This window comes from Schistocerca cancellata, chromosome 2 (assembly GCF_023864275.1).
Source record: "Schistocerca cancellata isolate TAMUIC-IGC-003103 chromosome 2, iqSchCanc2.1, whole genome shotgun sequence".
NCBI classification, from domain to species: Eukaryota; Metazoa; Arthropoda; class Insecta; order Orthoptera; family Acrididae; genus Schistocerca; species Schistocerca cancellata.
In genome coordinates, this window is record NC_064627.1 from 259,907,070 (window position 1) to 259,921,360 (window position 14,291).

At 42.9% G+C, this 14,291-nt stretch overlaps 1 protein-coding gene across 1 annotated transcript in view; it reads left to right on the forward strand.

The window, feature by feature from the left end:
- The first annotated feature begins 10,784 nt into the window (after window positions 1-10,784).
- LOC126144998 (allergen Cr-PI-like) overlaps window positions 10,785-14,291 on the forward strand; it is a 38,994-nt gene continuing 35,487 nt past the window's right edge. The window contains exon 1 of the mRNA XM_049915525.1: window positions 10,785-10,893. Coding sequence (XP_049771482.1) covers window positions 10,818-10,893 — 76 coding nt within the window. The 5' untranslated portion in view covers window positions 10,785-10,817. The remainder of the gene's footprint in view (window positions 10,894-14,291) is intronic.

Below are 14,291 nucleotides of genomic sequence, written 5' to 3' on the forward strand. Positions count from 1 at the left end.
TCACGACTCCATCAGCAGACGGTCACTCGAACACCCAGACAGTCAATCGGTCGCAACTGCGTACAACCCAACACTCCATACCAAAACGGCTCCGCACAAGTAGCCGCCCACTTGGACGAGCGACCGCCGACCAGGCCCCGTAATCGCAAACTCACCGTTCGTCACCGGTTCCTCTCTCTCAGTGCCCCACCGTCCGTCAACAACCTGGTTCCAACTTCCTCCAACCAAAGAGCGTGCAGGGAAACGAATCGTGCCAGCAAGCAACGATATAACAGCTCGGAAAACGAGCCGACAAGACTCAACAGCGCAGTTGCAATGCTCCTTCCAGTTCAAGTTTTCATCGGTATGTACACCCAAAAATCTGGAGAAATCTACCCCTCTTAATAGCTCATGCTCATGTTCATATGACTCTATTCGTTGTACAGAACCGAATGTAATGTTATTTTTTCAAATTTATGGAGAGTCTATTTTCAGAGAACCACCTAAAGATTCTTTGGAAAATAACATTTACTTATTCTTCTGTTGCTTTCTCTAATGGGATTTATTATAACACTAGTCTCGTCTGCATAAACTACCAATTTTGCTTACTGAATGTTAAGTGGAAGGTCATTCACGTTTATAAGGAATAGGAGTGGACCCAAAATTGAACCCTGTGGAACTCTCTTTGTGATTTTTACCTCAGTCCTATCCTTACGACGTCGTCTGAATTATTCAGCACAACCTTGGTGACCAAGTGTTGTCATTTCTGCTACATCGTCATGGTTAGTGTGGTGTGAACACTCGCATTTTCCATTATGACAATGGCTGTGTACACAGTGCTCCACACATTCACTCATGGTGTGACGAACTATCAGGCATCCTATCTCACCCCACCTGGCCCGCTATATTACTCAATCTTAATTCCATGGCAGTGGGATGCGACTGTTTGGAAACGTAGAATACAATATCCACGCAGTTTTGTAGCATTGCCGGATCTAATAACCAGCGACTGGTTTCAGCTGCAGAATACTTTCATAATCATCTGCAATGGCGGTCGAAGATTTCCGGTAGAAGAAGTCACCCGCGTTACGTCAAAGAGGGCGAAGGAGCGGACAGAGGTTCACTGCAAACGTTTACTCTTGGTGCAGAACCACTCGTGAACAGCGGAAAAATCAGCAAAGATCAACGCCATGAGAATGTAGAAGGCAGTGGAAAGCGCTGCAATAAAGACGTCCAGTGTCTATCCACAAGGCATGTGGCCTGTTATCTAAAAAATGTCATGACGATCTCCCATTGGCAAAAAGATTCCGGATTAGTCCCCCAATTCTGATCTCCGGGAAGGAACTGCCAATAGATAGGTAACCACGAGAAAAGATTGAATAATCAACGAAAGGGTTACATACTACGAGTATGAGCGGAGAATATCAGACGTTTGAACGTGGAGGGGAAGACAGTAAATCTCAAAAAGGAAATGCCAAGGCTCAACCTAGATACAGGGGGAGTCAGTGAAGTGAAGTGAAATGGAAGGAAGATAAGTATTTTACGTCCGATGAATAGGAATAGTTGGGCATAGGAAAGGACGACGGAGATTGAGCCACTGTGAACAGTTCAGTGATAGGATAGTTCTCGTCAGATTCGACAGCTAACCATCGCCGTCGACAACAGTTCAGGTATATATGCTGACATTGCCTGCATACGACGAAGAAAAAGGGAAAGTATATGAGGGTACTGGAAGGGTTGCTGAGTAAGTAAAGAGTGATGATGATCTAATAATCATGCGTGACTGGAATGCGTTATCTAGGGAAGGAATACAAGAAAGAATTGCGGAAAATATGGACTCGATAGCAGGAATGAGAGAGGAGAAAGACTAATTGAGTTCTACAATACATTTCAGCTAGTAGCAGCGAATTCACTGTTGAAACCCACACGAGCAGAAGATACCCTTCGAAAAGACCAGGAGACATGGGAAGATTCAAACTGGTTACATGATGCTCATACAGAGATTTCGAAACCAGATATTAGATTGTAAAGCGCACTCATGAGTAGATATAGGCTCGGATTACAATTTAATAATGACGGAGTGTAGCCTGAACTGTAAGAGAATCGTCCGGAAGAATCAGTGTGGAAACAAGTGGGATACTGAAGTACAGAGGAATGATGTCGTGCATCCGAGACTGAGGAAAGATGAGATGCATTTGAAATAAACAAAGGTCCAAGAAAGAGAAATGCGAAGAAATCTTGGGTAACAGAAGAAATACTTCAAATGATTGACGAAAGGAGGAAGCATAAAACTATTCAGAGAAATGTAGGGATACAGCAGTATAAGCCACTCACGAATGAAACAAATAGGAAATTCAACGCAACCAATGCGAAGTGGTTACTGGAAAGACGTGAAGGAATGGAAAACATAACGATAATCGGCAGTACTGACCCAGCATAAAGAAAAATTAATACAACCTTCGACTAAATTAAAAGTAAGGGCTTGAATATTAAGAGTGCAATGGGAATTCCACTGAAAAACGCAGGGGAAAGAACGCCTAGGTGGAAAGAGTGCACTCAAGGCTTCTACGAAAGGAACAGTCTGATGAGGGGATAGAAGAAGAATGGGAGTCGATAAGAGACCTTTGCAAGATTTGCGATCAAATAAGGCAGAAGAGATACGCAAAGTATCTCCAGAATTTCCAAAATCATGGCTATTCAAGTTGATGTGTAAGATGTATGAGACTGGAGATGTAACATCAGCCTTTCTACCACAATCATCCTAACAAGCCATGCATCCAAGTCGCTGACACGAATAATATACAGAAGACTGGAAATAAAACTGAGCCTCTATTAGACAACTATTTGTCTGGTGCATCAAAGAAGGAGTTCAGACGTTGCGATTGGTAGTGGAAGCAAGACACGTTCACAGGATCCGCCAACCTTGAATAGGCGTTCGATAATGTAAAATGGTGTAAGAAGTTAGAAATACTGAGCAAAATAGGAGTAATTTATAGAGAAAGACGGGTGAGATAGAGCATATGAAAAAACAAAGATGGAAAAATAAGATTAGAAGTACAAGAACGAAGTACTCGTATAGAAAAATGTATAAGACAATGATACAGTCTTTTACCCCTACTTTCCAGGCTATAGATCGAGGAAACAATGAAGAAATAAAGGAAAGACTCGCGATTAGGATTAAAATTCGGGTTGAAAGGATATCACTCCTGATGATACCACTATCCTGCATGGAAGAGTAGAAGTGTTGGAGGGTATAGGTACTGAATGGAGTGAACAGTTTAATGACCACAGAAAGTGGATTAGTGTAAGCCCTGGCAAGAGGAAAATAATGAGAAGTAGCAAAAATGAGATTAGTAAGAAACTTATCATCAAAATAGGGGAGCACGAAGTTAAGCCATTCCGTGGTCTCAGAGGCTAAATGACACATGACGGACGCTGGAGTGTGCCGAGGCAGCAGACACGACTACTCGTGCTGTATCAGGCGGAGGGCAGCTTACGTAAAAAACTGTCGTTAGTCGTCAGCTTCGGGCAAATGTGGCGTGAAACGGCTTCTGCGTGCCACATAGGGTAGCAACCGACAGGTCTCTAGGGCAGATATGGGCGGCAACAACAGCACGTGCGATTTGGGCTTGTTTCAAGAACCGTTCTGTAGGGTTGGAAAATTACCCCCTCTCTTTCTTCCTCGCGGTAAAGAGGTCTGATTGGCCTCTGTACACATATTGAAAAATATTTAAAAAATGAGTGAGGTATTCAACGAAAAATTTTAACAAGTGTCTTGTGACGTCTGCCCAGGTCAAATGACGAAAACAAGGACAAAAAAGTGGATGCATCTTGATTAGTAGTCAAAACGTCCTGGGTCCCGGGTTTGAACTTCGTCTGTGTTTAAATTTTGAATAAAAATCGTCAGCAATGGCAGCCAACGACTTCCGGCATAAGAGATAACCCTAGTTCTGCCGAGCGGTTAGCCGACACGGTATCTCAGCGTGTTCGGTCAGAGGGTTAGCTACCCTCTGTAATAAAAAAATTGAGTTAATCGATCAACAACGAACTTTAACGGATGTCTTACGACGTCCGCCCCGAGCACATGCAACGAACAAAAGCGAACAAAATGAGATTAAAAAAAAAAGCGGTTTAAGGCGCTGCAGTCATGGACTGTGCAGCTGGTCCCGGCGGAGGTTCGAGTCCTTCCTCGGGCACGGGTGTGTGTGTTTGTCCTTAGGATAATTTAGGTTAAGTAGTGTGCAAGCTTAGGGACTGATGACCTTAGCAGTTAAGTCCCATAAGATTTCACACACATTTGAACTTTTTTTTTGTCCTTGTGGTGGGAGACTGTACCTACAAGGCGGATGTATCCGCTATGATCAACAGCATGAGGACATTGAAGCAAGTGGAAAGAAACTGAATAGCCAACGATAGGGTAACGTTGTGTGAATCGGGGCGTGGAATGTCAGAAGTTAAAATGGAACAGGGAAGCTAGAAAAACTGAAAAGGGAAATGCTATAGTAGGGGGTCAGAGTGTAGTGAAACGGAAAGACAAGGATTTCTGGTCAGACGAGAACAGCAAACGGTATTGCGGGAGTGGAATTCATTCTGAGTAGGAAGGGAGGGCAGAGAGTGACTTACTGTGGGCAGTTTGGTGATAGAGCTGTTCTCATCAGAATCGACAACAAACTAACACAGGCAACAACAGTTCAGTTATACATGCCGACGTCGCGAGCACAAGGTGGGGAGAAAGAGCAAGTATATGAAGAAATTGGAATTGTAAATCAGAATGCAAAGGGAGATGAAAATATGAGTGTCGTGGGAGATTGGAATGCGGTTGTAGGGGAAGAAGCAGAAAAACGGGTTACAGGAGACTATGGGCTTGATAGTAGGAACGAGAGAAGAGAAATAGTTACTGAGTTCTGCAATAAATTCCCACTAGTAATAGCGGATACTCTGCTCGAGAATCACAAGAGGAGGAGGTAAACTTGGAAAAGGCCAGGAGATACGGGAGTTTTCCAGTTAGATTACATGCAGAGATTCCGAAACCAGCTATTGGATTGCAAGCCGTCATCTGGAGACTCAGATCATAATTTGGTATGATGAAGAGTGGGCTGAAGTTTGAAACGTTAGTCAGGAAGAATTAATGCTCAAAGCTGCGAGATACGGAGATATTAAGGAATGATGAGATACGCTTGAAGATGTTTGAGGCTATAGGTACTGCGATAGTGAATAACTCAGTAGGCAATTGAAGATGAATGGACATCTCTAAAAAGGCAAATCACAGAAACTGGAAAGTAAAACATATGTACAAAGAAGGTAACAGCGAAGAAACCGTGGTAACAGAAGTAATACTTCAGTTAATCGATTGAAGAAGGAAGTATAAAAATGTTGAACGAAATTCAATAATACAGAAATGTAATTCACTTAGGAATAAATTAGTAGGAAATGCAAGGAAACTAAGGGGAAATGATTACATAAAAATTGTGAAGAAATCGAAAAAGAAATGATTATCGGGAGGACAGACTCAGCACATAGAAAAGTCAAAGCAACTTTTGCTGAAACTAAAAGCCAGGGCGGTAACATGAAGAGTACAATGAAAATTCCACAGTTAAATACAGAGGAGAAAGCGGATAGGTGGAAAGAGTACAGTGAAGGACTCTATGAGGGGAGGACGTGTCTGACAACGTGATAGAAGAAGAAAAAGGATTCGACAGGGACAAGATAATGGATCCAGTATTATAGACAGAATTTAAAAGAGCTGTGGATGACTTACATTATATTCCACCAAAATTTCTGAAATCATTGGAGAAGTGGCAACAAAACGACTATTCACGTTGGTGTGTAAGGCGTATGAGATCGTCGATATATCAGCAGATTTTCAGAAAATCATCATCCACACAGTTCTAAAGGTGGCAAGTGTCGGCACGTGCGATAACTATCGCACAATCAGCCGAACAGTTCATGCCATCCACGTTGCTGACAAGAATAATATACAGGAGAATGGAAAAGAAAATTGAAGATCTGCACGACGACGATCAGTTTAGTTTTAAGAAAAGTGAAGCCACCAGAGAGGCAGTTCTGACCATGCGGGTGATAACTGAAGCAAGGCTGAAGATAAATCAAGACACGTTCACAGGATTTGTCGACCTAAAAGAATCATTTGAGGGTATCAAATAATGTAAGATTTTCGAAATTCTGAAAAAAAATGGGGTTTAGCTATAGGGAAAGGCAGGTAATATACAACATGTACAAGAACCAAGAGGGAACAATAAGACTGGAAGACCAAGAACGAAATGCTCCTATTAAAAAGGACGTACGACAGGAACGTAATCATACATCCCTACTGTTCGACCTATACATCGACGAAGCAATCACGGAAACACAAGAAAGATTCAAGAATGGGATAAAATTAGCTGATGACACTGTTACATTGCTGTCCTTAGTGCAAGTGACTAGGAATTACAGTACCTGTTGAATTGATTGAACAGTCTAATAAGTACGGAATATGGACTGAGAGTAAATCGAAGAAATACGAAAGTATTGAGAAATAGCAGATATGAGAAGAGCGAGAAACACACCAGAACTGCGAATCTTAAAATAGACGAAGTTAAATAATTCTTCTACCTAGGCAGCAAAATAACCCATGATGGACGGGATAAAGAGGACGTAAAAAACAACTAGCACTGGAAAAAAGTGCTTTTCTTGCCATTGCTTTTATGAAACGTAGACCTTAATTTGAGGAAAAAATTTCTGAGAATGTACGTTTGGAGTACAGCATTGTATGGTAGTGAAACGTGGGCTGTGGGAAAACTGGAATAGAAGAAATCAAAGCATTTGAGATATGGTGCTACAGACAAAAGTCGAAAGCCAAGTGGACTGATAAGGCAAGGAATGAGGAGGTTCTCTGCACAATCTGCGAGGAAAGGAATATATGGAAACCACTAACAAGAAGAAAGGACACTGTTTCCGATGTGATAGTGAAGTGCAAGCGTGAAGGGACACTTAAAGCACAAAAGCGTACAAGCCGGCCTGATCTGTTGACTGAGAGAGACCACTGACAGTTGAAGAGGGTGGTAATGTGTAATAGACAGACATCTATCCAGACCATCACACAGGAATTCCAGATTGCATCAGGATCCACTGCAAGTACTATGACAGTTAGGCGGGAGGTGAGAAAACTTGGATTTCATAGTCGAGCGGCTGCTCATAAGCGATACACCACGCCGGCAAATGCCAAACGACGTGTCTTGGTGTAAGGAGCGTAAACATTGGACGATTGAACAGTGGAAAAACGTTGTGTGGCTTGATGAATCACGGTACAAAATGTGGCGATCGATGGCAGGCTGTGGGTATGGCGAATGCCCGGTGAACGTCATCTGCCAGCGTGTGAAGTGGCAACAATAAAATTCGGAGGCATTGGTGTGATGGTGTGGTCGTGTTTACAAGGAGGGAGCTTGCACCCCTTGTTGTTTTGCGTGGCACTATCACAGCACAGGCCTACATTCATGTTTTACGCACGTTATTGGTTCCCAATCTTGAAGAGCATACAGGTATGGCGATTGCATCTTTCAACACGATCCAGCACCTGTTCATAATGCACGACATGTGGCGGAGTGGTCACACGACAATAACATCCCTGTAATAGACTGGCCTCCACAGAATCCTGACCTAAATCTTATAGAACACCTTTGCGATGTTTTAGAACGCCGACTTTGCGCCGGGCCTCACCGACCGATACCTCTCCTCAGTGCAGCACACCATGAAGAATGGGCTGCCATTCCCCAAGAAGCCTTCCAGCACGTGATTGAACGCCTGCGAGAGTGGAAGCTGTCATCAAGGCTAAGGGTGGGCCAACACCACATTGAATTCCAGCATTATTAATAGAGGACGCCACGGACTTATAAGTCATTTTCAGCCTTGTGTCCGGATACTTTTGATCGCATAGTGTAATTCCATGGGACAATAATAATAAAAACAGGGGAAGGTGGGCTAAACAAAAAGTCAAATAAAAAAAATAAATGAAGTGACAAGAACGGGAAAAGTAGCCATAGCTTTTTTTAAAGTTTTTTTTATTTCCCTGAACACTGCTGCTGCCTGTCGAGGTCGGACTAGATCCGTGATAGACCGTCTTTGTGGTCAGTAAGTTTGACCGAAAAACTTTGTTCCATATTCCTTGGTAAAAACTTTTTAGATTTTCTGTCGTCTGCTGTAAGTAAATACTATTGTTACTTTACTCTTACGTGGAGCGTAATACGTTTTTTACAATATTTTGCAATATTCAGTGTTTAAGCAACATCTCTCTGCTTACAAACGTTGTTCCTTGCACTTTTTTCGCTTTGATGGTTTCATCTGTGAACCTCTAATACCGACATGGCGTGCGATCTCGGAAAGTGGTCACACTACTTTTGGGGACATGTGGCCAATGTGGTTATTGCAATAAGTTAGTTGCTTACATGTATCCCCCATAACACTACAGATCGGACTGAGTTCTAAACACTTTTTCATAAAAAGCTATCATTCCTCATTCTGTCATTTTGTGACGATTGTTAATTATTTAATTTAACATTATTTAAAATGGGCTCTGTTCTGTTACACATTCAGGTGACAGAAGTCATGGGACAGCGATCTGCACATGTACACATGGCGGTACTATCGCGTACTCAAGGTATAAAAGGCTAGCGCTTTGTACTCAGATGATTCATGTGAAAAGGCTTTTCGAAGTTATTATGGCCGCACGACGGGAATGAACGGACTCTAGACGCAAGCGATATTCCATTTCGGAAATCGTTAGGGATTTCAGTATCCCACAATGTCAAGAGCGTGCTGAGAATACTGAACTTGCGGCAATACCTCTCACCATGGACAACCCAGATGCCGACGGCCTTCATTTAAGGACGGAGAGCAACGGCGTTTGCGTAGAGTTGTCAGTGCTAACAGACAAGCAACACTGCGTGGAGTAACCGCAGAAATCAATGTGGGACTTACGACGAACGTGTCAGTTTGGACACTGCGGTGAAATGTGGCTTGAATGGGCTATGGCAGCAGACGACAGACACGAGTACCTTTACTAACAGCCGGCGCCGCCTGCAGCGACGCTCCTGGGCTCGTGATCATGACGGGTGGACCCTAGACGGCTGGAAAACCGTGTCCTGGCCACATGAGTCCCGGTTTCAGTCAGTAAGGGCTGATGGTAGGGTTCGAGTGTGCGTAGACCCCACGAAGCAATGGACGCAACTTGTCAACAAGCCACTGCGCAGACTGGTGGTAACTCCGTAATACTAGTAGTGTGAGCTGTGTTTACATGGCATGATCTGGGTCCTCTGGTCCAAACCAACCGATCATTGGCTGGAAATTATGTTCAGTTACTTGGACATAATTTGCAGTCGTTCATGGACTTCATGTTCCCAAGCAATGACAGAATATTTATGGATGACTATGGGCCCTGTTATCAGGCCACAATTGTAAGTGACTAGTTTGAAAAACATTCAGGAGGTGATTTGGACTCCCACATTAATGAAACTTCCTGACAGATTAAAACTGTGTGCCCGACTGAGACTCGAACTCTGGACCTTTGCCTTTCGCGGGCAAGTGCTCCACCGGGCGTGAGTCGTGCTTCGGTAGCTCAGATAGTAGAGCACTTGCCCGCGAAAGGCAAAGGTCCAGAGTTCGAGTCTCGGTCGGGAACACAGTTTTAATCTGCCAGGAAGTTTCATATCAGCGCACACTCCACTGCAGAGTGAAAATCTCATTCTGGAAACATCCCCCAGGCTGTGGCTAAGCCATGTCTCCGCAGTATCCGTTCTTTCAGCAGTGCTAGGTCTGCAAGGTTCGCAGGAGAACTTCTGTAAAGTTTGGAAGGTAGGAGACGAGATACCGGCAGAAGTAAAGCTGTGAGGACCAGGCATAAGTCGTGCTTAGGTAGCTCAGATGGTAGAGCACTTGCTTGCGAAAGGCAAAGGTCCCGTGTTCGAGTCTCGGTCGGGCACACAGTTTTAATCTGCCAGGAAGTTTCATATCAGAGCACACTCCGCTGCAGAGTGAAAATCTCATTCTCCCACATTAATGTTTGCGAGACATAATTATGAGGTCAGTTAGTCCACTAAATGCTGCGCCGGTACCGCTTTCGCAATTATGACCAGCTATAGAGGCAGCACGGCTTATTATTTTTGTAGGAGATATCCAACGACTTGTTGAGTGCTTGCCACGTCAAGTTGCTGCACTGTGCCGAGCAAAAGAAGGCCCAATACTATATTAGGGGGTAATTCAAGGCTTTTGCCGCTTCAGTGTATATTCATTTTCACTTTAAAATATTTGCTTGATGCTTGTAACATGTAGATTCAAACTGAGTAGGCGGCAAGCTCTACTAGTAATGACGGTTTGGTGAAAATACAATTTTTTCCCATCTTCCCTTGGAAATAACAATTAACGAAACGCAGTGGTTAATTGGTACCGTAATATGAAGGTCGTAAATTAGAATGATGAATGGTATAAACAATCGTGCGTTCCTGAGAGGGACCGATTCAGATGCTGATTACCTCATTCCGGAGTAGGTACACATGTGAAGCGTATGGGAGCTGTGTCGGCTTTGACGGAAACGTCAGCCGAGAACAGTGGGAGGAATTATGAATAGCGGCCAGTGGCGAGTAGTTGGTCCCTGGAGAGTTATCTGCAAATAGCGGTGGGCCACGATTGGCCAGTCCGAATAGGGTAGAGGGGGAAGGGGTGGGCGGCCGGGCTGGCAGACTGCGCGACGACACTGTCGGCCCCCCGTATAAAAGACGCCGCCGCCGCAGCCGCCGCCACACTTCGGCAGACGACTCGGCTTAGACGCCCAGCGGCACACGACGGGCACCATGAGGACCTCTGTGATGCTGCTGCTGGCCTCCTTGGCCCTGCTGGGTCTGGCTCCCGGCCTCAATTGTGGTACAGGTTAGTTGACTTCCATTACCCCGGCTCTCACCCATACGTCGTCGGAAGTACGTAGCAGAGGTGAATGTATAATATAACATATGGTGAACATCTACGTATAATATTTGCCGTTTATTCATAACCCAATGTGGTTCTCTTCATCAACTTTTTATTGACTTATTTCTTTATTTGATATGACCTCTTACTGGTTCCACATCCTATTTCTTATAAAAAATAAGTCTTCTCGACGCTTCTGCTCTGTATTATATGTTATAACTTTTTACTTTACTTACATTCTTCTCTCTGCCTCACCATACAGTGCCATAAAACTACCCCGAATTTCGTTTCAGTATGTCCTTTACACGACTCTTCTATCAGTTCTTTCCTAGGACTACTTATCTCCTCATTTACTTCCAGCAGCAGTTAGTTTATTACTACCTCGAACTAGACACCTTCAAATTATTCTATCTTCTTTATTGATTTCCACAGAACATATGTCACCTACACCCAATTTTCTCCTCTGATTTATAGTTTCCGTTATCTCTTTCTTTTCTCATACACACTCTCTCTCTCTCTCTCTCTCTCTCTCTCTCTCTCACACACACACACACACACACACACACACACACATACACATGCACAGTATTCCATATTTCGAGAGGCACTAATATGTATCAAAACAACAAACAAATATCCAGTTAGCACTCGTCAACTACTGCTCTTTTCCTATACCAATATTCAAAAGTTCACTCTTTTCGTTGATAATACTCGTCAACATTATTTCAAAATACTCGAAGCGTTTGGTGGATTGATAAGAAAAAAGGAATATATCATTGATCATTGAAAAGAAGAAGTGTCTGGATGACAGGACATGTCTTAAGACATCAGGGAATAATTTCCATACTGTGAGAGCGAGCTGTTGAGGTGAAACTATAGGGCAAGGCAGAAGCCAGAATACATCCAACGAATAACAGAGAACGTAGGGTGCAAGTGCGACTATTAGATGAAGAGATTAGCACGGCAGAGGTTTTCGTAGTGGGCCACATCAAACCAATTAGAAGGCTGACGACTTTTGAGTCATCAGTCTTCTGACTGGACTGAACCAGTCCGCCATGAATTTCTTTCCTATGGCAACCTCTTCATCTTGAGTGGCACTTGCACCTTACTTCCTCAATTATTTGTTGGGTATATTCCGATCTCCATGTTCCTCTACAGTTTTTAGAGTCTATAATTCCCTCTAATACCAAGTAAGTTATTTATTGGTGTCTTACCACATGTCCGATCGTCCTGTCCTTTCTTCTTGCCAGTGATTTCCATATCGTCTTCTCTTCGCTGATTCTGAGAAGCCCTCTTCATTTCTTACCTTATCAGTCCATCTAATTTTCAAAATTCTTCTGTAGTACCACATCTCAAATGCTTAGATTTTCTTCTGTTCCGGTTTTCCCAGAGTCCATGTTTCACTACCACACAACGCTGTTCTCCAAGTGTATATTCTCACAAATTTCTTCTTCAAATTAATGCCTATGTTTGATTCTAGTAGACTTCTCTTGGCCATGAATGTCCACTTTCCCAGTGCTCATCTGCTTTTGATGTCCTCCTTGCTATGTCCATCATCGGTTATTTTGCTGCCTAGGCAGCAGAATTTCTTAACTTCGTCTGCTTTGTGACCACCAATTTCTCCGAGTCTCATTTCTCCTGCTTCTCATTACTTTCCTCTTTCTTCAGCGTAATCTCAGTCCATATTCTGTACTCATTACACTGCTTATTCCACGCAACACATCTTTTAATTCTTCAGCTTCTCTGAATATAGCAATGTCATTAGCGAACATTGTCGTTGATATCCTTTCACCTCAGATTTTAATCCCGCTCTTGAACCTTTCTTTTATTTCCGTCATTGCTTCGTCGATGTATAGTGGAACAGTAGGGGCGAAAGAAGTCATCCCTGCATTACCCCGTTTCAGTCCGAGCATTTCTTTCTTTGTCTTCCAGTCTGATCGGTGCCTCTTGTTTCTTGTACATATTGTACGAATACATTGCTCGACTTTCTCTATAGCTTAAGCCTATTTTTCTCAGAATTTCAAACATCTTATTAATGTTGCCGCCCATGCTTTTAATTTCACCAAAAGTTTTTTTGACTTTGCTATAGGCTGAGTCAGTCATACTGACGGTCATTTCTGTTTCGATTTCTTCACATTTTTCCTGTAGCCATTTTGCCTTGGATTCCATGCACTTCCTATTTATTTTACTCCTGAACGATTTATATTGTCCTGTTCCTTTCAATTCGTGAGCGCCTTTGTACTTCGTCCTTTCGTCGATCAAGTATTTCACCTGTTACCCCAGTATTTATCTTTCCAACATCTGTGCTTGTTCTTTTTAGAGGTGTCCACTACTCTTCAGTTTAACTTCTTACTGTTGTGGTCTTATTTATCGAAGTATCCACATCTTTAGCGCACTTCAAACCGTTCTCAATATTTCTAAGTACTTTAGTATCCCACTTCCTTCCACTCTGATTCTTCTGTAGGATTCTCTTTAACGTCAGCCTCCTCTTCATTATTAATAAATTGTGATCGGGGTCTATATCTGCTTTCGGGTACGCCTTACAATCCGGTACCTAATTTAGGAATCTCTGTCTGACCATGATGTAAACTAGCTGGAAGCGTCCCGTATCTCCAGGTGTTTATCCAAGTATACCTCCTCCACTGATTTTTCAGCAGTGTATTTGCTATTACTAACTGTAATATATTGGAGAACTCGATTACTTTTTCTCATTCCTACTACCAACCTCATATTCTTCCTTTCACTCTTTTTCCTATTCTTTACTTTACAAACGCATTCCAGTCTCTCATGAGTATTAGTTTTCATTTCACTTTTGCATACTGAATTACCTGTTCAGTATCCTCATATACGTTTACTATCTCTTCATCTTCTGCTTGTGCCGTCGCCGTGTACGTCTTAACTGTTTTTGTCATCATTGGTTTGCAGTCGAATCTAATGAGAACAACCCTATCACTGAACTGTTCACTCTCTGACCTATCTTTCTATTCATAACGGATCATACTCCAGTTATACCATTTGCTGCCGGTGGTGATATTACTCTGTATGTGTCGTACAACCAATCCGTATCTTCTTTCCACTTTAATTCACCGACCACACTATATTAAGAGTGAGCCTTGGTATTTCCCTTTTTAGATTTTTTAGCTTCCCTACCACTTTCAAAATTCTGACATGTCTTGGTCTGATTCACAGAACATTACCCCTTCCTAGGTTGTTCCATATTTTCTCGTTGTCATCTAACCTTTGGCAATCTCCTCTCGGAGTTTCGAATGGGGGTGTAATCCGGAATCTTTTGTCAATGGGAAGATAATCATCACACCTTTACAATCACAGGGCACATATCAGGTGGATACACTTTATGGATC